This window comes from Alosa alosa, chromosome 5 (assembly GCF_017589495.1).
Source record: "Alosa alosa isolate M-15738 ecotype Scorff River chromosome 5, AALO_Geno_1.1, whole genome shotgun sequence".
NCBI lineage: Eukaryota > Metazoa > Chordata > Actinopteri > Clupeiformes > Clupeidae > Alosa > Alosa alosa.
Window position 1 is genome coordinate 1,030,566 of NC_063193.1, and position 25,149 is coordinate 1,055,714.

The 25,149-nt window shown below is 38.4% G+C and overlaps 1 protein-coding gene across 2 annotated transcripts in view; it reads right to left on the reverse strand.

The window, feature by feature from the left end:
* The window catches only part of dnah10 (dynein axonemal heavy chain 10), a 344,245-nt gene that overhangs the window by 149,406 nt on the left and 169,690 nt on the right, over positions 1-25,149 (reverse strand). For both annotated transcript variants that reach the window (XM_048242756.1, XM_048242755.1), the window contains 6 exons: positions 12,150-12,419; positions 11,858-12,041; positions 11,563-11,697; positions 2,103-2,255; positions 1,367-1,555; positions 1,092-1,238 (listed from right to left, as the gene is read on the reverse strand). In XM_048242756.1, the coding sequence (XP_048098713.1) occupies positions 1,092-1,238; positions 1,367-1,555; positions 2,103-2,255; positions 11,563-11,697; positions 11,858-12,041; positions 12,150-12,419 (1,078 nt within the window). The remainder of the gene's footprint in view (positions 1-1,091; positions 1,239-1,366; positions 1,556-2,102; positions 2,256-11,562; positions 11,698-11,857; positions 12,042-12,149; positions 12,420-25,149) is intronic.

Here is a 25,149-nt window from a genome sequence, read left to right on the forward strand (position 1 = left end):
TTTTTTCAGCAATGGGTTGTTGCTTAGCTGCCGGTCTTAGCTAAGTCAGGGAGCTAGCAATTAAGTTATAACGTTGTATCATAGCAACAACATGTACACAATCAATATCTACATTGCATATTTTTAACACTCACTACTTTGAAATACTCGCATGCTGGAGGTGAAAAACTTGTTTCAGTGTGAATGCCGCCTTACTATAGAGTATTATAACATACAGAAATTGTCCAAAGAACCAAAACAAAAAAACTAAAACAAATATGTAGACAGATTGAGATAATAACAATAATAATAATAATAATAACAATAATAATATTATTAATAATAATAACAATACATTTGATTTGTAATGCAGTTTACATTTTCAAGAAACCCCAAAGTGCTACAGGATAAACATGACATTAAAACTAAATAAAACAATATATAGTTGTGCTCATAAATTTACACACCCTGTACATACACATACTAAAGTTGACTAAATACAGGAATAAAACATTTAGAAAGTGATCTTAATTAACAAAATGAGGAAAAATCCAACCTTTAAGGACAAATTTCTTTGTGAATGAATAATGTATCGTAAATAAATAACATTTTCTTCTGCAAAAAAACAGGGGCCATTAACAGTATACATACCCCTATGTTAAATTCCCATAAAGGCAGGCAGATTTTTATTTTTAAAGGCCAGTTATTTCAAGGATCCGGGATACTATGCATCCTGATAAAGTTCCCTTGGCCTTTGGAATTAAAATAGTCCCACATCATCACATACCCTTCACCATACCTAGAGATTGGCATGGTTTTTATTTCAGTCAGCCTAATAGCTGGTTTGATTTGCATTGAGAGATAATCTTGTGGAATCGTGAGATATGGTGAAGGGTGTGTGATGATGTGGGGCTATTTGAATTCCAAATGCTAAGGGAACTTCATCAGATAAAAACACAGTAAAAAGGTCAAAACAGTCTATGGGGAAAAAGAAAGGCGTCCGAATGCAGCTATGGCAATAAACTAAGGAGAGGCCATAAAAGACAGCTCTGGACCACAAAATATAATTTCTTTAAGCCATATTATTTTGGGCCAGTAATTGTTAAGCTTACCTCATTAAGGTCTGGTGAACCTCTCTTCAATTCTCCAGCCATCACCAACACAGACTTCAGAGCACGCAGCCCAAAATCATAATGAGATTGCTTGGATAACTGTTCACGTGCCAATTTATACAACACAGTCATCTTCTTGGCCAAAGTCTGTTTGTGGGAGAAAAAATACCTTTCAATCTATGTAAAATAGAAGAAATTAATTTACAGGAAGTGAAATGGAATGGAATATCCCAACACATTTTGTTTTGATATCACTTGTGTGACCAGTGTCTTACTTTAGCCATGAGGAAGCCCTCAGAGAACAACATGATCTCACAGATCTGCTGCAGGTCAGGAACGATAACCACCACAGGTCGGAATAACGCTTTTACTGATTCAGGCAACTCTGTACGACCTGCATAGCCTGGGTTCATGGTGATGAAAATCCCCATGCGGTCATCAAGGTTGATCTCTTGGCCCTCAAACTTTAAGACAGCAGAAACAACAAATATTCAGTACCGGTTAAGAGTTTAGACACACCTAATCATTTGTGTTTTTCTCTTTATTTTACACTGTAGGCATAGAACGAAACTGAAGGTCAAAAGTCTAAAAGAGCACACATGGGATTATGTAGTAAGCACAAAAGGTGTAAACAACAAAACAATGTTTCATATTATAGGGCCTGTGTCCACACAAATCCTATGAAGTTCAGTGTTTACAGCACACACACTCAGGGCGCTTCAAGTTGAAATCTTCAACTTTTAGAACAGCGCTGTGTTCGTCAATGTCACTTCCCTCTTGCTAGCCTAGTTATTATAAGATTAATCAAACTTTGTTAGATTTTATTTTTTGCAGTGTCTTAACCACTTGGATTAGACACCTGTAATGGCTGTTGTGTGCTATGCGTGTCATTTCAGAGTTCTGAAGAGAAGCAAAGAGAAATTCGCTGCAATGGAAACCTACCATAACAATCCTGTATGCATTTTATCTGGTACAAGCAAATCATTTAAAGCAGAAGACAAAACGACTTACATGGAACCGTTTCAGATGTAAAATCAGAGCATTGCGGATTGTTTGAATTTGAGAAGAAATGACTGAGAGCACTGATGCATCAATCCTGTTGAACTCGTCAAAGCAGCCCCAGGCCCCACATTGAGCAAGCCCAGAGAGAATCTTTCCAACTGCCTGTATGAATAAAAGCAGCGAGGAGAGATAAAAACAAGCTTTTATAGAACAGGGCCCAGTTTCCCGATAAGACACGCTCTTAAGAGGGTTTTCTACGTTTCATCTTACGATCGTTCGTTTGGTTTTTCCGACTGTTTCCCGAACATGCTCGTAGCGTGAACGCGCGTGCACTGCTCTTAAGATGCTCTTAAGGGGAGCTGTCCACGTTAATAGTTCTGAAATATCCTCTGATTTCATGGTGATGTCAAGTGACCGCACGTCACAGCTATAGGCCTACCGTTTAAGCTTCGGATCTACACATTAATTCACATCAATACGAAAATAGAAACACTTCGACATCTGCATGTAAGCATCCCAAGTAGGTTATATACCACACACAGACATAAATAATTGTAATTATTCACTGCAAAAACTGCTTATCTAACAAAATCTAACCAAGTGTTATTAATCTTATATCAAGATAAAAAAAAACTAGTTGGTATTGTTTTCAGTATAAAGAGACTTACCTAGCGCATTTGACTTAATTTAAAAAAAAATTGTCCTAAAAACAAGCAAATTTGTCTGCCAGTGGTTGAGCAAATTTGTCTTGATAAGACTCCTTAAAATAAGTTAAAGTCTTCTTAAATTAAGTCAAAATGATCTTTTGAGAGGGCGCTAGGTAAGTCTTTTCATACTAAAAACAATACCAAATAGATTTTTTAATCTTAATATAAGATCAATAACACTTGGTTAGAATTCATTTTTTGCAGTGTTTAAGATTAGATTGTTGCACCATGCAATAGGCTACTTTTTCGCTGTGTCACATGTTTGAAGATAAGAAAGAGGTCGAGTAAAGTGAGGACATGTGTAGGCTTAGATTTTGATGCAGTAGGCCTACAGACTAAACCACATGTTCCTTTCTCTGCTTGTACCCTTATAGGCCTAATAAAATATAGCCCTCACTTAGCAAAGATAATGGCAAACTATTGTGGCAACATCTCGTTTCATAACTTGATTGTATTTTTGTCCGCTTTTCATCACATTATTATGACCATTAAATGTAGGCTATGCTGTTTTGCACGCTAAAATCTAATTCATCACAGGTAATGTATATGTATTCTAAGTTGTAATTCCTCTGTATGTCCTGTTGGTGACCTCAGTAAGAAGTACTGATAAGACGCTCTTAGCCGGTAACGACAACTCTGGAGCACTCGTAGATCTACGTTTTCATGACGCTCTTAAGCTACGATGGTTTCGGGAAACAGTCGGCAAATCTTAAGACGTTCGTAAGAGGGACTTTACGCCGCTCTTAGGCTTAAGATGCTTTCGGGGAACTGGGCCCAGTACAAATTACATAATTGTCACATAAAATATATAGTTATGGATTTAGCAGACGCCTTTGTCCAAAGCGACACATAAATACAAAACAACATAATAATATATAAAATTGAACAGGGAACAGATTAGAATGTAGGTCAAATATAATAAGGAAAAGGCAATAATAAAACAATAATGTCCATTCAATCAATAATATAAAAACAATGACATGCTAAGACTACATTAAGGAGAATATCAATAATAAACAATAATGTCAAATTAATTAACAGCCCAATTAAAACTAGAAATGTAATTCTAAGGAATTACCAGTGCATGAAAATGCTAAAGTTGTGATGTAAAATATCATGTATCACAGTTAAAATAGATAATACAGAGATGGTTACTACGGTGATGCTAGGATAGACATGGTGGCTGCATAGCTTAATAAAAGTTGATAGTTTAAAAGTAGACTGTTTAAAAGCTGAATGTAGATAGTTTAAAAGTTGTTGATAGCCAGTAGATAGTTTAAAAGTTGTTGATAGACAGCTAGTTTAATAGATAGTTAAAAAGTAGACCGTTTAAAAGTTGAAGGTAAATAGTTTAAAAGTTGTTGACAGACTGGAAGTTTAATGAATGTGTAGATATTTGACGATAATTTGACGAAAGTTGGAATGGCTCTATAGTTTGCTAGCAGTTATGCTAAGATTTTTAACTATGCTAACCATGCTACTTAGCTAATGTTTTATAGCAGTGCTAGCAATACTAACTATGCTAACCATGCTACTTAGCTAACTTAGCTAAAATTTTCTAGCAGTTTTGTTAAACATGCTAACTATGCTAACCATGCTAACATGCTATGTTAACCATGTGACTTAGCTAACCTAGCTTATCATTTTTAGTAGTTATGCTAATTATGCTAACTAGCATGCTAACATGCTAACTATACTAACCATGTGACTTAGCTAACGTAGCTAATCATTTTAGTAGTTATGCTAACTATGCTAACTAGCATGCTAACTATGCTAACCATGTGATTTAGCTAACCTAGCTAATCATTTTTAGTAGTTATGCTAACTAGCATGCTAACAATGCTAACATGCTAACTATACTGACCATGTGACTTAGCTAACCTAGCATGCTAACAATGTTAACATGCTAACTATATGATTTAGCTAACCTAGCTAATCATTTTTAGTAGTTATGATAACTATGCTAACTAGCATGCTAACAATGCTAACTATGCTAACCATGTTACTTAGCTAACTTAGCTAATCATTTTTGGCAGTTTTGCTAAAAATGCTAACTAACATGCTAACAATGTTAACATGCTAACTATGCTAACCATGTTACTTAGCTAACTTAGCTAATCATTTTTAGCAGTTTTGCTAAAAATGCTAACAATGTTAGCAATGTTAACATGCTAACTATGCTAACTAGCTACAGTGGGTAGGAGTCATAGTTGATGACAAGTAACAGTTACAATGGCTGAACAGTTAAAAAGTTCAGTAGTTTAAAGGGTTAAATTGTTTAACAGTGAAATGTTGTAGTGAGGACTTTTATTTTGAAACAGTTTTTGGCAGAGGAAGCAGTTGAACAGGATGTGTAGTCTTAATAGGGCCAGTTTGTATGCTTAAAGGTGCGATTTGTAGGATTGTTACCAAACGTTCTGTTGGCCAAAATCAAAACACTGGTGAACGTTCTCAAGACTACCAGACGCGAGCCTCTTCTGGGTTGCCAGATGTAATGAAGACTTAGCTAACGTTAGTTGACCTGCAGCTGCTTTAACGTTTCTCCAACCATGACCCAGCTACACATTACGGAAACAGTGAAAACAAAAAATACCTCTCTAACCAACGTAACATATGTAGCTGAAGTTAGCGATGCAGATGAAGTTTAGCATAGGCTACCTGTTGTGGAGAAATATGGCCAGCTCTCGTCCAGACTTGATATTCTTCGTTTGACGAAGACGTCACCATCTCAGGAAGCTCCTCCGATGTCCACTTAATTTGTTTCTTGTTTTAATTTTGGAAATTTGCCTGCCTCTTGTAGACGTTCATGACTACAACTGACAGCTGTTGACAGTTGGCCTTGTCTAATTTGGCAACCCAAATAGGAGGACGCGCTAGCCCATTATTAATACGCTATTCTAGAATTAATCGTTCAAAACATAAACGAAAATTCAAAGAGATTCCGCCCTGTAACTGATTTTTTTTCATGGGTTTTACGGGGTTTCACGGGTTAGAGTAATGTTGTCAAATAAGCCATTACTTCAATTCATCGTGTTTCCTCACTCTCTGACAACATATGGTGATCATTTTTGGAATGGTTACAGTTTATTTTCCATTATTTCCTACATACTGGACCTTTAAAGCCTGAGACTGGCAGTTGATCCAGGTGGCCTGAACACCTGCCATAGGATTCTAATTGCTTAACGGCCGTATTATGATGTCACAATCGGCAATGTTAAGTCTATGGGGATTTTTAAAACGTTTTTCTTTAATAGTTTAAAAAGTATAAAAGTTTCAAAGTTGAAAAGACATAGCAGCTTCGTCCGTTTGAATACCTACGTTACAAAGTTTGAATGTAGTTTCTAAGTTAAACTGTTCAAGAGAAATAGCGTACAGAAAAAGTGGTAAGCGGAATAATAATAATAACTAGAAAAGCATTTCCTGAAGGAAATATAGTGCATGAAAATGCAAAAAATATGATGTCAAATATCATACAGAGTAAAAACAAACTATATTGGTTGCTAGGTAGATGAGGTTTAATATAGTTGGAATGACTCAACAGTTAAATAGGTGGATAGTTTATATAGGTAAATAATTTACTTGGTAGATAAGGTTTAATATAGTTGGAATGATTGAACGGTTAAATAAGTGGATAGTTTAAATGGTTAAATTATTTAGGTAGATAGTTGACGATAACTGACACTTGGAATGGCTCTAATGCTTGCTAGCAGTTATGCTAACTATATTAACAAAGATAATAATGTTAACCAAGTTACTATGCTAACTAGCATGCTAACAATGTTAAAATGTTAAGTATGCTAACCATGTGACTTAGCTAACTTAGCTAATTATTTTTAGCAGTTATGCTAATCCAAGCATGTTAACATGCTAATTATGCTAACTATGCTAACCATGTTACTTAGCTGACTTAGCTAATCATTTTAAGCAGTTTTGCTAAAAATGCTAACTAGCATGCTAACATGTTAGCATGCTAACTATGCTAACCATGTGACTTAGCTAATCATTTTAAGCAGTTTTGCTAAAAATGCTAACTAGCATGCTAGCATGCTAACTATGCTAACCATGTGACTTAGCTAACTTAGCTAATCATTTTTAGCAGTTTTCCTAAAAATTCTAACTAGCATGCACTATGCTAACCATGTTACTTAGCTAACTTAGCTAATCATTTTTAGCAGTTTTGTTAAAAATGCTAACTAGCATGCTAACATGCTAACCATGTGACTTAGCTAACTTAGCTAATCATTTTAAGCAGTTTTGCTAAAAATGCTAATTAGCATGCTAACATGCTAGCATGCCAACTATGCTAACCATGTGACTTAGCTAACTTAGCTAACTAGCTACAGTGGGTAGGAGTCATAGTTGATGACAAGTAACAGTTACAATGGCTGAACAGTTAAAAAGTTCAGTAGTTTAAAGGGTTAAATTGTTTAACAGTGAAATATTGTAGTGAGGACTTTTATTTTGAAACAGTTTTTGGCAGAGGAAGCAGTTGAACAGGATGTGTAGTCTTAATAGGGCCAGTTTGTATGCTTAAAGCCTGAGACTGGCAGTCGGTCCAGGTGGCCCTAACACCTGCCATAGGATTCTAATTGCTTAACGGGCTCTATTGTGATGTCATCAGCCCATGTTAAGTCTATGGGGAAATTTTGACTAGTTTTAATTAATAGTTTAAAAAAAGTATAAAGTTACAAAGTTGAAAAAAAAAATACAAAGCCCACATGTCCTAAGTAAGACCTACGTAACATAGTTTGAATGAAGTTTCTACGTTAAACGGTTTAAGCTGCATTAACTGCGTTAGAAGAAGAAGAATAAGAAGAACTAGAAAAGCATTTCCTGAAGGAAATACAGTGCATGAAAATGCAAAAATATGATGTAAAATATCATACAGAGTAAAAACAAACTATATTGGTTGCTAGGTAGATGAGGTTTAATATAGTTGGAATGACTGAACAGTTAAATAAGTGGATAGTTTAAATGGTTAAATTATTTAGGTAGATAGTTGACGATAACTGACACTTGGAATGGCTCTAATGTTTGCTAGCAGTTATGCTAACTATGTTAACAAAGATAATAATGTTAACCAAGTATGCTAACTAGCATGCTAACAATGTTAAAATGCTAAGTATGCTAACCATGTGACTTAGCTAACTTAGCTAATCATTTTTAGCAGTTTTGCTAAAAATGCTAACTAGCATGCTAACATGCTAGCATGCTAACTATGCTAACCATGTTACTTAGCTAACTTAGCTAATCATTTTTAGCAGTTTTGCTAAAAATGCTAACTAGCGTGCTAATATGCTAGCATGCTAACTATGCTAACCATGTTACTTAGCTAACTAGCTACAATGGGTAGGAGTCATAGTTGATGACAAGTAACAGTTACAATGGCTGAACAGTTAAAAAGTTCAGTAGTTTAAAGCGTTAAATTGTTTAACAGTGAAATATTGTAGTGAGGACTTTTATTTTGAAACAGTTTTTGGCAGAGGAAGCAGTTGAACAGGATGTGTAGTCTTAATAGGGCCAGTTTGTATGCTTAAAGCCTGAGACTGGCAGTTGGTCCAGGTGGCCCGAACACCTGCCATAGGATTCTAATTGCTTAACGGCTCTTTTGTGATGTCATCAGCCCATGTTAAGTCTATGGGGAAATTTTGACTAGTTTTTAATTAATAGTTTAAAAAGTATAAAAGTTACAAAGTTGAAAAATACAAAGCCCACATGTCCTAAGTAAGACCTAATGTAACATAGTTTGAATGAAGTTTCTACGTTACGGTTTAAGCTGCATTAACTGCGTTAGAAGAAGAAGAAAGAAGAAGAAGAAGAAGAAGAAGAAGAAGAAGAAAAAGCCTTGGAATAACAGTACAGTGCATTTTCATGCACTGTAATAATAAGTTGTTGCCTAGGAAGAACAGTACAGTGCATTTTCATGCACTGTAATAAAACAACATAATACAAACCATAACACATAAACGCTTAAACAACTAAGCATATGTTGATGAACATATGAATAGGAATGTCTTTAGACCCCTCTTAAACGACCCAAAACTACCACAGGAACATAATACAATAGGAAAATATACCAGCTGTTTGGTCACAGAGTTGTATAAATCGTATTAGGTAAAATTGGTGGAATGTAATGTGAAAGACATTGTAAAAGACCCATCACTTTTTCACAGAATAGTTTCACAGAATAGTTAATTTAAAGGAACACGCCAACATTATGGGAAATTAGCTTATTCACCATCCCCCCCAGAGTTGGATAAGATGATACATACCCTTCTCGTCTCTGTCCATGCAGTAACTCAGTCTGAAGCACCCACCATTAGCATAGCTCATCGAGGTAGGCAGTTCCAACTAGCCTATCTCCCAAAAGTGACAAAAGAACTTAAACATTGTTCTATTTACATGTTGTGACTAGTATACTTACAATGTGTATACATTTCAATGTAAAACCCACACAGCGGTTTTCTAAGCATATACATGCTTGAAACTACATTCTCTGCTAAGCACTGCTGCAGCTTTTCAGGTGCTGTGCGCAAATCACTTAGCCCAAGAAGCAGTGCTTTTCCTGAGTGAGAACATAATTCCAAGTTTGTATAGAAAATCACCTATTTGTAGCCTACATGTTGTAACTATACAGGTCACAACATGTAAATGAGAAAATGTTGGTGTTTTTATGTCACTTTTGGGTGCTATAGGCTAGTTGGAACTGCCCACCTCAATGAGTTATGCTAAGCTATACCATCGGTGGGTGCTTCAGGCCAAGTTACTGCATGCACAGAGACGAAAAGGGTACAGTATGTATCATCTTATCTAATTCTGGGGGAGACAGTGAATAAGCTAATTCCCCAAAATGTCCTTTATGTCCTAATGTTCCTTTAACACTGATTTACAAAAAAAATGTTTTACTAGTGTTTTCACTAGAAGTGCACAGTGACATTATCTGTATCTGTATGTTCAACCAACAAAACAACCTGTATCTGTATTCGGATAGGAAACCAGAAGCGAGACTGGTTTACCAAATGTTATGTTAAATCTGCCAAAGCCAAAGCCAAAGATAGACAAGTCCCAAGTAAGGGGTTACTAGTCCAGTCAAGTCAGAGTCTAAGTCACTTTATTTTCCCTAAAAAAGTAATGTACATTTTTTGACAAATTCAATTTTGTCAAATTGGATCTGCTTGCAATTAGTGTACTAAATGAACATAAATGGTGAATGCTTTTGAAATGACTGACTGATTTAAGTGGCACATCTTCAACTCAACACATCTCAAAGTTTCCTAACTGAAATATGAGCCCACAGACTAACAAAAATGTAATTTTCCTCACAGACAAAACAAGTTAGAATATATTGATGAATACTGGTGTGGCCAACTGACTTGGTCACAGTGGTGTTACTGTATACTAGACTACCATGATGATAAAACAATTTGAATCAAGTGGGTAAGTGAGGTGTGTGAGTGTGTCCAGAACTTATTTAGATAGGTTGATGTTTTATCGCCTACAACAAGAGTATACCTATGTCATACCTATGTCTTGTTAGCTCAGGTCAAAGATCACTACATGGATGTTTTACTTAAAGGAACACTCCAGCTGTTTATTACAGAGCCCTGTTGCTCGAGGTCACAGAGTACTGTCAGTAGGAAAAACAAAAAAGAAGAAAAAAAAAAAAGTGTGCTACCTAATTAAAGTTATGAAGCTAGTGGCTAGTGCTACAGGTGGCTACAAACTATGTTATAGGGACGTTACTTCCATGATTTGGGAAAAGCCTGTAAAAATCCTGGCAGGAAGCATGCATAAGGATGTAGATCCAGGAATGCACTAATATTTTGTCCGTAGTACCAGTTTGCAACAATTATTAGTTAACACTAAGTTGTAAACACTTCGGAAAAAAAAATATTAAAAACTGGATATCCCAAAAAACTTTGAAGTAATCGCTTCCTGCCAGGACTTTTACGGGCTTTTCCCAAATCACGGAAGTAACGTCGACGCAGCGGTAGATACTAGCTGATAGTAGCACCCATCAGGCAAGTTTTATTTAAATAAACTCCTGGTGTACTTACAAACAATGCCTCGTTTTATGAGTAAAGAACATAGTTGTATTACTGTAGAAGTTTGGTACCATTCAGGGCATTATTAGTGGGGTAATTTACGAGATACTAAGTTGGTTCTAATACGCCTGCAGAAAGTCATTCGTTTCTGACAGCGCTACTCGAACAGGGTTTGACCAAGGGAAAACAGGTTCATGGGAGGGTATTTGGCTCGGGGTCATGGTGCAAAGGACCCTAGGGTGAAATTACTCCGAACCATCGCTTTAACTGTATTTCCTTTTTTTCCCTTTAAAACCAGATGCAATGACTAGAGTCTGTTTCACTGTTTGCATGCTAATGCTCTGTTCCCAATGCCCACGCATTATATATATAGGTTTCTCTTTTTTTGTCTCTCTTTTTTTGTCAAGTCTGCATCTGTATGAGTTTCTCTGCTCAAGATGGTCGCAACTGGAAGAAGAATAAGTTTCTGCAAAAACAGTCCTTTATTATAGCCTATCTTTAAACTTCAATAAACAATGTTTTTCACCCTTAGATGTTGCATGTCATTGCATTTATTTCCCCAGACCACAAGGCCATCCTACAACACTGCACAAAATGACTTGATCTGAGTAACCATAAAGACTGAAAGACCAGAGTAGTACATAATTAATTGGTCCACTTAGAAATTGCGGACACAATACTGCATTTTATACGAAAGTAGGTAAAATACCTCCTCACCATATAATCCATTCCTTCACCACAATTTGTGACAACACACAGGAGCCCTAGAGCCTTGGCCAGATCCTTGGTGGATTCTGTCTTTCCTGTTCCAGCTGGACCTGCAGGGGCTCCACCGAGATACATTGACAAGGCCTGACACGCAAAAACAACAAATTCAAGTTCAGATTTCAAAAGCAGTTGGACGGATGGACAGTTTAAAGGGTTAAATATTAGATGCATAAACAAAACTATACAGCCTGTATTGGGCCTGCTATGCTTACTGAGTGAATCAATTCATATCCAAAGACTGTACCTGAGTGAGTGTCAGATAAATACGGTCTGTAAGTGGAGTGATGACCAACCGTCCATTTAGACCCATGTACTCATAACCATAGGAGAACTGAGCACTGCACTGACGCACAAACAAATCATCTGGCTCCTTATCCCAGTAGAAGCGCAGCTGACTCTCCCACTCAAATTCACGTGCATCCATTATACTGGATAATATATGACAAAATGAATAGGGTTATCTTAAATGTTTGTCACAATTTCACGTTTTCATTACCTTAACTGTGACTGTAATTTTTTAAATAAACACGTCTCACCTGTCCCGAACAAAACTGTCGACAATATCTCTTGCATGAACATCAATGATAAGGACAGTATTAATTTTGCGGCGATCATTCTTTTTCATGGGCCGAGAGATACGTTTTACCAGTTCATCTATCTGCTGGTGCATCTTCTTTGAGTAGTTTTTCAGTGCTTGCTTCTCACCCTTCTTCACCTTCTTAAAGACATCCTCTACCTCCCATGTCCACCAAACCTGGTTTCCAGCCAGCACAACCATGCCCTGATAGTCCAACATCCAATCCACCCTTCACAAAAAAAGTATTTGTCATTATTATAAATTACTATATCATACAGTATGTTTTTCCGGTTAAAAAATTAAAAGAATGGTCCCACCCTAGGGTCTATTTATGGATGATAACAAGTTCAAACCTTCATTTGGGTGCAAAATTATGTTAATTGGAGGAGTTTTGAGCTAGACAATTGTTTCCATTATCTTAGCTCATCTTCTAGTCGCTTCAAATAAGTGGGCACATTTGACTTCTTGCAGCACTGCGAAGATGTGATTTAACATTACAATGCCAACATGTTTCACATTTAGCCAGATCTGCGAAGTACAGCAAGAAGTGGAAGGTGCCACTGATTTGTTGAAGTTAATGGCAACCATAAGACGAGTTAAAGTAATGCACTGACTTTATAAAATTTATTTTTTTATACTATCTCTGTACGCTTTCAAAGTTTACAATACTTTGATTTGTCTGTAGGGACCCTCTCCACACTACCACCAAAGTGCTATTTTGATACTTGTCAGTGGTTTGAAATTAGATATTTATTTTGATGTGGTTCTGCCCACTGCTACAAGCTACGCCATTACGTTAATAGGGTAAACCATGGTCTAGCTCAAAATCCCTCTGATCAATGTAATTTTGCTACTAATTTTGCTTTGTTATGGATGTTAAATACAGACAACTATTCCTTTAAGAGGCTATATTTCTCAAACCAGCATATCAACATAGGCTAAAAGACGTGGCCAATACAATTATACCGCATATGACGGATAACACACTGCAATAAATAAAATCCAACAAGTGTTAATAATCTTATATTAAGCTCAAAAAAGCTATTTGGTATTGGTTTTAGTATTAAGAATCTAACATAGCGCTCTCACGAAATATCATTTTGACTTAATTTAAAAACACTTTGACCTATTTTAAGGAGTCTTATCAAGACAAATTTACTCAAAGCACTGGCAGACAAATTTGCTTGTTTTCAGGATGAGACGCCTTAAAAGAAATCAAACTTTTCTTAAATTAAGTCAAATGATTTTACAAGAAAGCGCTAGGTACTGTAAGTCTCTTTATACTGAAAACAATACCAACTAGATTTTTTGATCTTGATATAAGATTAATGAGACTTGGTTAGATTTTATTAGATTAAATTGGAGAAGCATTTTTTGCAGTGCATTCTGAACCATAAGAGCTTGCAGCATTCAATTCTATTTTAAAATAGTATTTTCATGACTATTATAATAACTGAAATTGTCTTAAAGGAACACACAGACTTTTTGGGACTTTAGCTCATTCACCGCATTCCCCAGAGTTCGATAAGCCTATACCCTTCTCATCTCCGTGCCTATACAGTAGTTCCTCTGTCTGACGCACCCATCGCTTGCCTAGCTTAGCTTAAGTGCCTCGAAGTGGCTGGCTTCATTAGCCTACACCTCCGATTATGGAAATATGAATTCAAACATTTTCCTATTTACATGCTGTGATTTGTATAGTTACATGATGTACAAATAACAATGTCAAATGAGACACAGCCCTTTTGTAAGCATATGCATACTTGGAACTATGTATTTTTTAGTCTTAGAATAGTGGCACCTCCCACTACGTAGGGCAGCCGCGACGTTTCAGTGCTGTGTTTCTTTGTTTCGCTGTTTTAGCAATATGCGTTTTAGCTACAATCGAGAGATACTTATGAACATTAGGGGAACAATCCCTGCCAGCTGGATCCCCGGTTTTCTGGTTTCTGCTGACGATATCATTAAGTCAGCACAAGAGTCAATCAACGCAGACGAGCCAGAGGGAAGCGAGCTGTGGCTCTCAACAGGTGGAGAAAGCGGGGACACCGAGTTCCTCTCTCTGCTGTCTGCTTTTCTAGCGTGTGATCCCTCAGTAACAAAATCGACGAGCTTAATCTGCTGTTACGGACCAACAGTGATTTCAGTAGGAATGTGGCTTTTGTATTCACTGAGACCTGGCTGAATGCCGACAGGGCCATGCGTGCCCATTGTGACTCCATTGACTCATATACAGACACTGTGTGTTCATATACAGGCTCGCCAGACAAAAGCTAAATAAGGCCATCAGGAAAGCAAAAGGGGCCTACAGGGTGAGGATGGAGGAACAATTTAGCACCAATGACTCCACTTCAGCCGGGAGGTCACTGAAGAACCTGACTAGGTTATAAAAACAAAACACAACAAGTCACTCCATCTGCTAAACTGGCCAATGATTTTAATGTATTTTATACAAGATTTGAGAGATCTCCCTGCCCTCCCCCCGCCCCTTGAGATCTCCCTGCCCTCCCCCCTCCCTTTGCCCATCCAGGTGGAATCTGGGTGTCATCACAACACAGCCCCATAACCATGAAGTCCCATTCAGGGAGGAGGAGAACTCTGCCCCTCACAATCAAGTCCCCTTTGACATTGACATTGAGGAGAAGGACGTGCACTGGCTATTTAGTCGGCAGAATGTAAAGAAAGCAGGTGGCCCCAACGCGATCTCACCTGCCACCCTGAAGCACTCCGCCAGTCAGCTCGCTCCAGTTTTCACAGACATTTTTATTCAGTCGATTGTCTTATGCAAGGTTCCGGCTTGTCATCAACCATTATTCCAGTACCAAAGAAGAACTGTGCCGTGGGCCTAAATGACTACAGACCAGTGGCCCTTACATCAGTGGTCATGAAATGTTTTGAGCGGTTGGTTCTATTCCATCTGAAACCCATCACAGCTTCCCATCTTGATTCACTGCAGTTTGCTTACAGAGCAAACCGCTCTGTAGATGATGCAGTTAACTCAGGTGATGCTGTTTGTAGATTTCAGTGCCGCCTTTAACACCATCCTACCCGAACGGCTGCAGTGGAAGCTGTCATTGATGGGGGTGGAACCCTCTATCTGCCGCTGGATCATGGATTTTCTTAGTAACAGGCAACAGCATGTGTGGCTCAGCCAGCACATGTCTGATCCCCTCTAAACCAACATTGGAGCACCTCAGGGGTGTGTGCTGTCTCCATTTCTCTACTCACTGGACACCAGTAATGATGATTGCACTTCCAACAACAGTTCCATCAAGTTGATTAAATGTGCTGACGATACCACCTTGGTCTTGGTCAATGACGAGTCTGCTTATAGACAGGAGGTGTCTCACTTGGCTACGTGGTGTGACAAGAACAACCTGAAGCTTAACCAACAAAAGACTGGAAATGGTGATAGACTTCCGCAGAGCCCCCTCTTCTCTCCCACCCCTAACCATCAAGAGCTCTGTTGTTGAGGAGGTCAAGTCAAGTCAAGTCAAATTTATTTATATAGCACATTTCAAAGCAATAGCATTGCACCAAAGGGCTTTACATAAAATAATAATAATAATACAAATAATAATAATAATAATAACAATAATACATATACATACTGTACATACTGTATAAACATATTAAAAAAAAGGGAGAGGTGAGGGAGTCAGGGAGTGTTAAAAGCTAGGGAGAAGAGGTAGGTCTTTAGGTTGGATTTAAAACTACTAATAGTGGGGCAGGATTTCACAACATCAGGAAGGCTATTCCAAAGCTGGGGAGCATAGACAGAGAAAGCTCTGTCACCTTTGGATTTAAGAGAGGCAGAAGGAACACAAAGAAGACACTGGGAAGATGATCGAAGAGGTCTAGGAGGACAGTAAGGAATTAAAAGATCACATAAATACTGAGGTGCTAAACCATGTAAAGCTTTGAAAACAAACAGAAGAATTTAAAAATTAATTCTTTGTTCCACAGGAAGCCAGTGCAGTTTAGCCAACACAGGTGAAATGTGGTCACGTTTCTTAGATCCAGTCAGTAATCTGGCTGCAGCATTTTGGACCAGCTGGAGTCTGTTTAGAGTAGATTTAGTTACACCTACATACAGTGAGTTGCAATAATCAAGCCTAGAGGAAATAAAGGCATGTATAAGGATTTCTAAATCACTGTAGGAGAGAGAACGCTGTTGACAACGCTGTTGACTTGCTTATTAAAAGTCAGAGAAGAGACTAGGAAAACACCTAGGTTCTTGACCACACTGTGATGGTTAACAGACAGAGGGCCAAGAGACTTGCTAACATTGTTGACAGAATTTGGTGGTCCAAAAATGATTACTTCAGTTTTGCTGTCATTTAGCTGTAAAAAGTTGTTAGCCATCCAATTCTTAATGTCATTAAGACAAAGAAAAAGGTTTGTCAATGAGCAGGAATTTTCCGGGGCCACCGGAATATAAAATTGGGTATCATCTGCGTAGCAGTGATAACGAATATTGAATTGATTGAAAATGGAGCCCAGGGGAAGCATGTATAAAGAAAATAATAGAGGCCCTAAAATAGAACCCTGGGGGACACCACACTTAATGGGAGCAGATGACGAAGAAGCATTGCCTAAATGCACTGAAAAAGATCTCTCAGTTAAGTAAGATCTGAACCAATTTAATACAGTGCCTTGCAGACCAACTTCAACACCCAGGCGTTTTAAAAGGATCTTGTGGTCAATGGTGTCAAAAGCAGCACTAAGATCTAACAGGACCAATAGGGCACAAGAGCCAGAGTCAACAGAGAGCAATAGATCATTATGGACCTTAAGTAAGGCAGACTCTGTACTATGAAGTGGTCTAAAACCAGATTGAAACTTGTCAAGGATATTAGAGGTGTTTAAATAGGAAGAGACTTGTGACAGAACAACTTTTTCTAAGATCTTAGAGAGAAAGGGCAGTTTAGAAATGGGCCTATAATTTTTCAAATCAATGGGATCAATGGAAGGTTTTTTCAGGAGAGGTTGCACAATAGTGTGTTTAAAGCCAGAGGGTACTACTCCATTAGCCAGGGAGCTATTAATGATGCTCAAGATAAAAGGGCAAATAGCCGCAAAAACTTCTTTGAAAAGGTGAGATGGAAGAATATCAGAGTGGCAAGAAGAGGGCTTCATATGAGAGACCAAGTCTGACAACTGTGAGGAAGAGACTGGTTGGAATTGTTGGAGGCGGCAAACTACAGACTGATACAAAGCAGGATCAGAAATTGAGGGTGTGATATGAGACTTTATGTTGTCAATTTTGTCAATAAAGAAATTGAGAAACATCTCACAGGTTTCTGTTGTAGCAGGAAGAGAGGACATTGTAGTAGGAGGATTTATGATTTTATTAATTGTGTTAAACAACACTTTTGGTCTGTGAGCATTTTTTGTGAATAAGCTCAGCATAGAAAGCTGCCTTTGCTGCTTTGACAGTGATTTGATAAGCCTTAAGAGAATCTCTAAATATATCATAGGAGACCTGTAGTTTATCTTTTTTTCCATTTTCGCCTCTGCTTTCCTACAAGCCTTTCTGAGCCTAACAGGTAGTGGAATTTAGCCAAGGAGTAGTTGACCTATTGGATTTACACCGCTTTTGTTTTAAAGGAGCTACAGAATCAAGAGTGGCAAGGCAAGATGTTTAAAAAAGAGTAAGTAGATCCTCAGTGTCGGTGCAGGTGGAAAGAGAATCTAAGACAGCAGGTGAAAGAGAGAGCATAAAAGTATTAGTGAACTGTGAGGCTGTGGTGGAATTAATAGCTCTGACAAGGGAGTAGGATGAGGGGGGTGGAGGGGGGGGACAAAACAGTGAAGATTCAAATAAAATCATAAAATGGTCAGACACACCAGTATCAACTATTTTAACATTGGAAACTGAGAAACCAGAGGACAACACTAGGTCTAGTGTGTGACCCTTCTGATGTGTTGGGGCCATAACTGACTGCACAAGGTTAAAAGAGTCCACAAGGCCTAAAAACTCATTGACCAAAGGTTTAGATGGGCAGCATATGTGGATGTTAAAGTCCCCCAAGATTAATAACTTATCAGCACGAGAGGCCATAAAAGATAGAAGTTCAGCAAATTCTTGAATGAAATTATAATTAATTTTTGGTGGACGGTAGACTAAGGCACAAAGTACAGATGCATTGATCTTAAACAGCTGTAGTTCAAAAGTAGAAAACAGATCAGTTGGTACAATTCTACATTTAAAACTGTTCTTAAACACTGTAATTAGACCACCACCACGACCAGAGACCCTAGGTGAGTTTAAAAAACTACAGTGAGCAGGGCAAAGGTCACCAAGTGCAATGATGTCATCACCAGAGAGCCAAGACTCGGTGATAAACAGAAAGTCTAGATGGTGGGACGTAAAACGGTCATTCAGAATAAATGCTTTGTTGGAAACAGAGCGAGCATTTAAGACAGCAAACTTAACCAAAGAAGAGTCCTGTTCATGACGTTCTTGGAAGGGGCCGCAGTTAGAGAGATTTACCCGGCAGAGATTAGCCTCTCCACCAGAGCCCGCACAGGTGGAATCAGTGGCAGCAGTGATGGGAGCAGTAGCAACAGCAGCAGCAGTAGCACAGGCATAGTCCGTATGGTGATGAGGTGTTGATGGAAGACTTACTTTGCGGGGAGCAGAGTTGCCTACAGGAGTGGACCACACAGGAGAGCCACACCGGGACTGCAGAGTCGGGATAGCATCCTCCGTTGCTTGATGATAGATGGTAAAGGAGCGACGCGACCCTCTGTGCATGTAGCGCTTCCTCCGAAGGATCCCTGTAGCCTGGCAAAGGTGGAGCACAGCTTCATCGATAGAAGTGCTGGCATTTGAGGAGGCAAGTTGTTGGAGCTGCTCAGCGGTGTAGAGAAATCCCATGTAGGCTAGTACAAATGTCCAAGAGACAGACACTGTAGGTCTTGTATGTGGAGGCGCAGCAGCTAAGGCAACACAGCACAAAGCCTCAATCTCCCTGGAAGGTCTAGTCAACCGACTAACCTAGCAGCTGGTCAACAAACTCAGCGTCAAATCCGCCGACAGGATGGGATGGAGAGGGAGAGAGATAACGTGTAGCCAAAGTCCCAAAAACAGCCTCAAGCTCAACAGCAGACAGTGGAACACAGCACAACCAGCGCAACGATTGCCCAGTCAGTCCAGGTCAGGTGTTAGTCCTCCAAAAAACAAAACCCACGATGGGGTAAAATTCAAGAAAACTATAACATTAGATAGCCGAAACGTAGTTTAAGCGTGTGACAAACTTTGTCAGAAAAAATAAATAAAATTAAATTGCGAAAAATTGAAAAACTCAAACAAAAACCAGCCAAACGGAGCGGCGTCAGTCTCGCCAGCGTCCCCGTAACCTAGCAACCTAGGTGGAGTCATTCAAATCCTAGGCCCTGCTAAGCATTACAAACAACCTGAAATGGGAAGAAAACACCACCTCCATTATTAAGAGGGCTCACAGTGGAATTTTTGCCTAAGGTAGTTATCCAAACTGAACGTTTCCAGCTCTGTTCGGTCCAGGTTTTACAGAGCCACTGTGGAAAGCCTGTTGACATCCATTACAGTATGGTTTGCCTCAGCATCTGCCCAGGCAAAGAACAGACTGCAGCGAATTGTGCGCACAGCAGAGAAGCTGACTGGACAGAGGCAGCTTTCAATCAGTGACTTGTATGAGGCCAGAGTCAGGAAGAGGACAGTCAAAATTGCTGCTGATCAGTCCCATCCAGCAAGTGCCATTTTTAGGCTGCTTCCCTCAGGAAGGAGGTACAGTGCGATGAGGAATAGGACCTCATACCACCTCAATAAGTATTAACCCGTTTACTGCCAACGGTGCATATATGCGCCCCCAATGAGTGTGTTCTGGAATGCCAAGGGTGCATATGTGCGCCCAAGGAGCATCATCATTGCCGCGATAACATGTAGCCAATTAAAACATCGTTACTGTGCTGTTGCTATGTTGATATGATAGTAAACATGTTTGGTAACACTTTATTTGAAGGGGTCTACACAAGGGTGACATGTAACCGTCATAAGAATGTCATGACACATGTCATGCACATTAATGACATAGTATTGATGTTTATGACTGTTGTCATTAAGTGTCATTCGGTTTTTGGAATGTCAAGTTGACATTGTTTGGGTGTCATCATTATAACAACTTGACATTAGGCAAGATGACATTATTTGAGGGTGTATCTGTCATGACAACTTGACATTAGCCAAGAAAAATGTAAACCGCTGTCATGACAACGTGACATTAGCCAAGAAAGAAATGCAAAATTGACATATAACTGTGTTTGGCCTGATTTATCTTCTAGGTTTGTGAAGTGATGAACCTGAACAATTGGCTGTCATGACACCATTATAAATTAGATATAGGCTACTCAACATATTGAAGGTGCATTGCAGTCAGATGTAACCCACTCGAAAATAGCCTACTAATAGGATTACATTATTCTAGTTTAATATCTAATTTCTTACTTTTAGTTATGTTTTCCCTGCACACCGTATTTGTCCAGTAGGTGGCAGTGGTGGCGCTGCATAGAGGGGAAACTGCTACACTGATTCTTAGAGAAGAAGACAGAAATCGCAAACAGCAGAAGGACAGCAAAACGATAGTGAGCTGAAGCCATATTTAGATTTTCCACACTGAGAAGAAAAGTTAAAAATAACATTGAAGAGCTAGTTAAAAGGGGTTTTCCCACCAAACCTACTTCTAAGGAAGGAATAACAGCAAAGGGTCGAAATTATGACAAGGAGTTTACTTACTTGTATGAGTTTTCTCCGGTGAGTGTTTTACACGTGTTCATCATTTATGTTAGTAGCAGACATGGCGTGATAGATGTGTTTAATGAGTTAAGCACGTAAAAGTTTTATTTTGCTGTAACTCTATGGAAGCATATGGGTAGCTTTCTTCAAATGAGAATGCAATCTGCAATATGCAATTCAAAAAGACATTACATTATGCAATTGCCAATGCCTCAAAACGATGGCAAAATGTTTTGCCCAAAATAATCCAAAATGTTTTCAGGCTGGCATTGACAGTTTTGCCAAATATGTTTTTAAAATGCAATCCTACATTGCACTTTAAATATTAAATTGCAAAACGAATTGACAGTTAAATGATGAAACTGAATATTGAAAATTGAAATGCAAAATTAATTGCCATTTGAATTTTGAGACTGAAGTACCATGGCAAAATGGAATGCAATTCAATCCATGTTTATTCTATTTTTTAACCAAAATTATTGGAATTGATTTTAGGATTTCATTGTCACTTTGCAGATTAAAATACAATTTGTTGGAAATTATTGCAAATTGCAATATTAAATTGCATAATGTAATGTCTTTTTGAATTGCATATTGCAGAATGCATTCTCATTTGAATAAAGCTACCCATATGCTTCCATATAACTCAGTTGTTTAATGCATTGTGTGGAAATGTATTGATGGTACTGCATAAGCTAAAAACCAATCGGAGTTGAACATGAGTTTAATGATTTGAAGTGCTAATTCATGCTATGTTGAAGCCATGTTACAACGTGATATGCTAGTGCTGAAGTTTCATGTAGGCTTTGTAGTGAATGTATAGATTAAAAATAAGAATAAGCTACTACAGTTCATGAATATTAGTTATATTTCCAGCTAAAATGTATCGAGAGAGTAATTGAATTGAATTGTTGCCCTGCTATGCAGGTTGTTGCTATGCAGAGTGTTCCATTGGACAAATTTGCCATTGGACACGGGAGGCAGAAGAGCAGAGGGCGCGAATGATCATCTTGCCTGCGACACAAACTGCTTCTACTCAATATTTCTTCATTTCATCGTAGCCTACAGATAAGCGCGAGATCTCACCACTTAAAAAAAAGCATACTACCCGGGTAGATGGACTTTGGTTTATTATTTTGGGGTTATTTTATCAAAGCTCTGAGGTCATTTTACTTTATATTTTTCTCAACTTGTGTGAAAAGGTTGAAAACTAAGAGAAATACTGATTTTCACAACTAAAAGGACAGAAAAGAGAAACAAGGTCATACTGTTTGATATTTGATGTTTAATAAATGCCGGCTATATGTTCTGGGTAAACTATTTTGGTACTTTCATTTGTCTACTCCTCTTGTGAAAAGTTCCTTAGCAAGGCAGCGCTTCACTCTACATTAAAATAAGTGCCCCTTACACAGACAAATATGACTCTCAGGGGGAATCGAACCCCTCAGTCCCTCAAAACACACCTTAAAATGATTGAATGGTACTACTGGTTAGGAATCCGTCATCGTAATGGTGTGTTGGGTAGACTCGTGCATGATTTGAAAAAGCTGCAGAAATGATGGCAATGAAATGGTGCTTAAAGACTAGTATGTGAATAGTTTAATGCATGTTCCACATGCACAGTTAGGTTAGCTGGCATGGTAACATGTCCATGTATTATGGTTTTGCAAAATGCATTGCTGAAATAAACTCTTAAGTCATGACTGAGTATGGTATTTGTTGTCATTATACAGTAGTTGAAATTAGACTCAATGTTCCAGAAATGTAAAATGTACAGAAATATGACCTACATGATAGTGTAATGGCACTTAATGACATGTTCAGGAAACATCTCAGATGGTTCACTGTACTTTAGGTCAAAGGTAAGTATTCATGACACTGTCAGGAAACTATTTTGGTGTGTAATAGTTCTTTGTGACAGCTTAATGACAAGTCAAAACTGTACCACTGTAGTTGAGGTCAAGAAAAGTATTCATGACCAATTTATAATGGCGTCATGACAGCCAATTGTTCAGACCCATCACTTCACAAACCTAGAAGATAAGTCAGGCCAAACACAGTTATATGAACTTGTTCATGTAATAATTAAACAATTATGTCAAATTGTCATGACAATTCATGACACTGTCAGGAAACTATTTTGATGTGTAATAGTTCTTTGTGACAGCTTAATGACAAGTCAAAACTGTACCACTGTAGTTGAGGTCAAGGAAAGTATTCATGACACAATTATAATGGTGTCATGACAGTCAATTGTTCAGGCCCTTCACTTTACAAACCTAGAAGATAGGTCAGGCCAAACAGTTATATGTCAAGTTGTCATGACAATATCATGCCAAACACCTTGCATTTCTTTCTTGGCTATGTCAAGTCGTCATGACAATATTGTAAACAGGTTATATTTTCTTGGCTAATGTCAAGTTGTCATGACAAAGACCCATCAAATAATGTCATATTGGCTAATGTCAAGTTGTCATGATGATGACACCCAAACAATGTCAACTTGACATTCCAAAAACCGAATGACACATTATGACAACAGTCATAAACATCAATAATGTGTCATTAATGTACATGACATGTGTCAAGTCATTCTTATGACGGTTACATGTCACCCTTATGTAGACCCCTTCAAATAAAGTGTTACCACATGTTCTAGACAGATCACGATTGGTTAATATTTCACAAATATGCTAATTGCGTCATTCACAAACTTCAAGAAAAAAATTAGCATCAGCTAAATATCAAGCACGCACCTTACTCAAGGGTACTTCAGCCGTTCCTACTGGTCAGGGTTCGAACCGGCAACCCTCCGTTTAGTTCGAAGCACTAACCAGTAGGCCACGGCTGCCCCTCAATTAGCAAAAATAACTTATCATTCATATTTATGACATACACAATGTTTTTTGGAGCCCTAAATAGAGGCAGTGGTGTAACATCCTTTGTTATTTGACTGTAGCTATCAAAAAGTAGTGTAAAACCAGAAAACAGGTACTTTATACACAGTTTGACAATATCCAGCAGATTTTTGGGGGATTTAGAATGTTGTTCTGGCAGTGAGGGGGTGCAGTATTCTAGAATTCCGTGGCAGTTAAAGAGTTAAGGGGCAGCCGTGGCCTACTGGTTAGCGCTTTGGACTTGTAACTGGAGGGTTGCCGGTTCGAACCCAGTCGACCAGTAGGCACAGCTGAAGTGCCCTTGAGCAAGGCACCTAACCCCTCACTGCTCTCCGAGCTCCGCTGTTGTTGCAGGCAGCTCACTGCGCCGGGATTGGGGTGTGCTTCACCTCACTGTGTGTTCACTGCGTGCTGAGTTTGTTTCACTAATTCACGGATTGGGATAAATGCAGAGACCAAATTTCCCTGACGGGATCAAAAGAGTATATACTTATACTTATACTTAATAGATTTTTCCCAAGAGCCATTTCCATAGCTGATCCACTGCTCCCCACCCTATTTTCTTGGACTTTTTATTACTGTTATTTATTAACTGTTTTAAGCATACTTGTGCAGCTATGCGCATATACTGCTGTCTGTCGAGTTTCTGTATTGCTGAATTGCCATGGCAAATTCCTGTGTGTCTGTTGATGCATTTGGCGAATAAAGTTATTCTGATTCTGATTCACCGGAATGTGAACATAGTACCAAGTATGTATAAACTTACAAAAGGGCTGTGTCTCATTTGACGTTGTTATTTGTAAAAATCACAGCATGTAAATAGGAAAATGTTGGAATTCTTTTTTCACTATTGGGAGGTGTAGGCTAACGAAGTCGGCCACTTTGAAGCGCTTGTGCTAAGCTAGGCTAGAGGTGGGAGTAACTAGACGCACAGAGATGAGAAGGGTATGCATCCATCGACCTATCAAACTCTGGGGAATACCGTGAATAAGCTAAAGTCCCAAAAAGTCAGCGTGTCCCTTTGAGGCACTGAACCCTCGAAAGAGAAAGCACTTAGGCGATGGGTGGCTCAGAAAACGTCCAGTTCAACAGGAAGAAACTCAGCATATAAAGGGATACATCTGTTTGAGGACAGCTGGTTAGAGATAGAAAGGGGGGATATACAGCATATACCAGCGGTTCTCAAATGGGGGTACGTGAGATTTTAAAATATACATATATTTAAAAAGTAGAATCCATGCAAAAATACTTTAAAAACAATTATTTAATAAATATTTCAGGAAAAT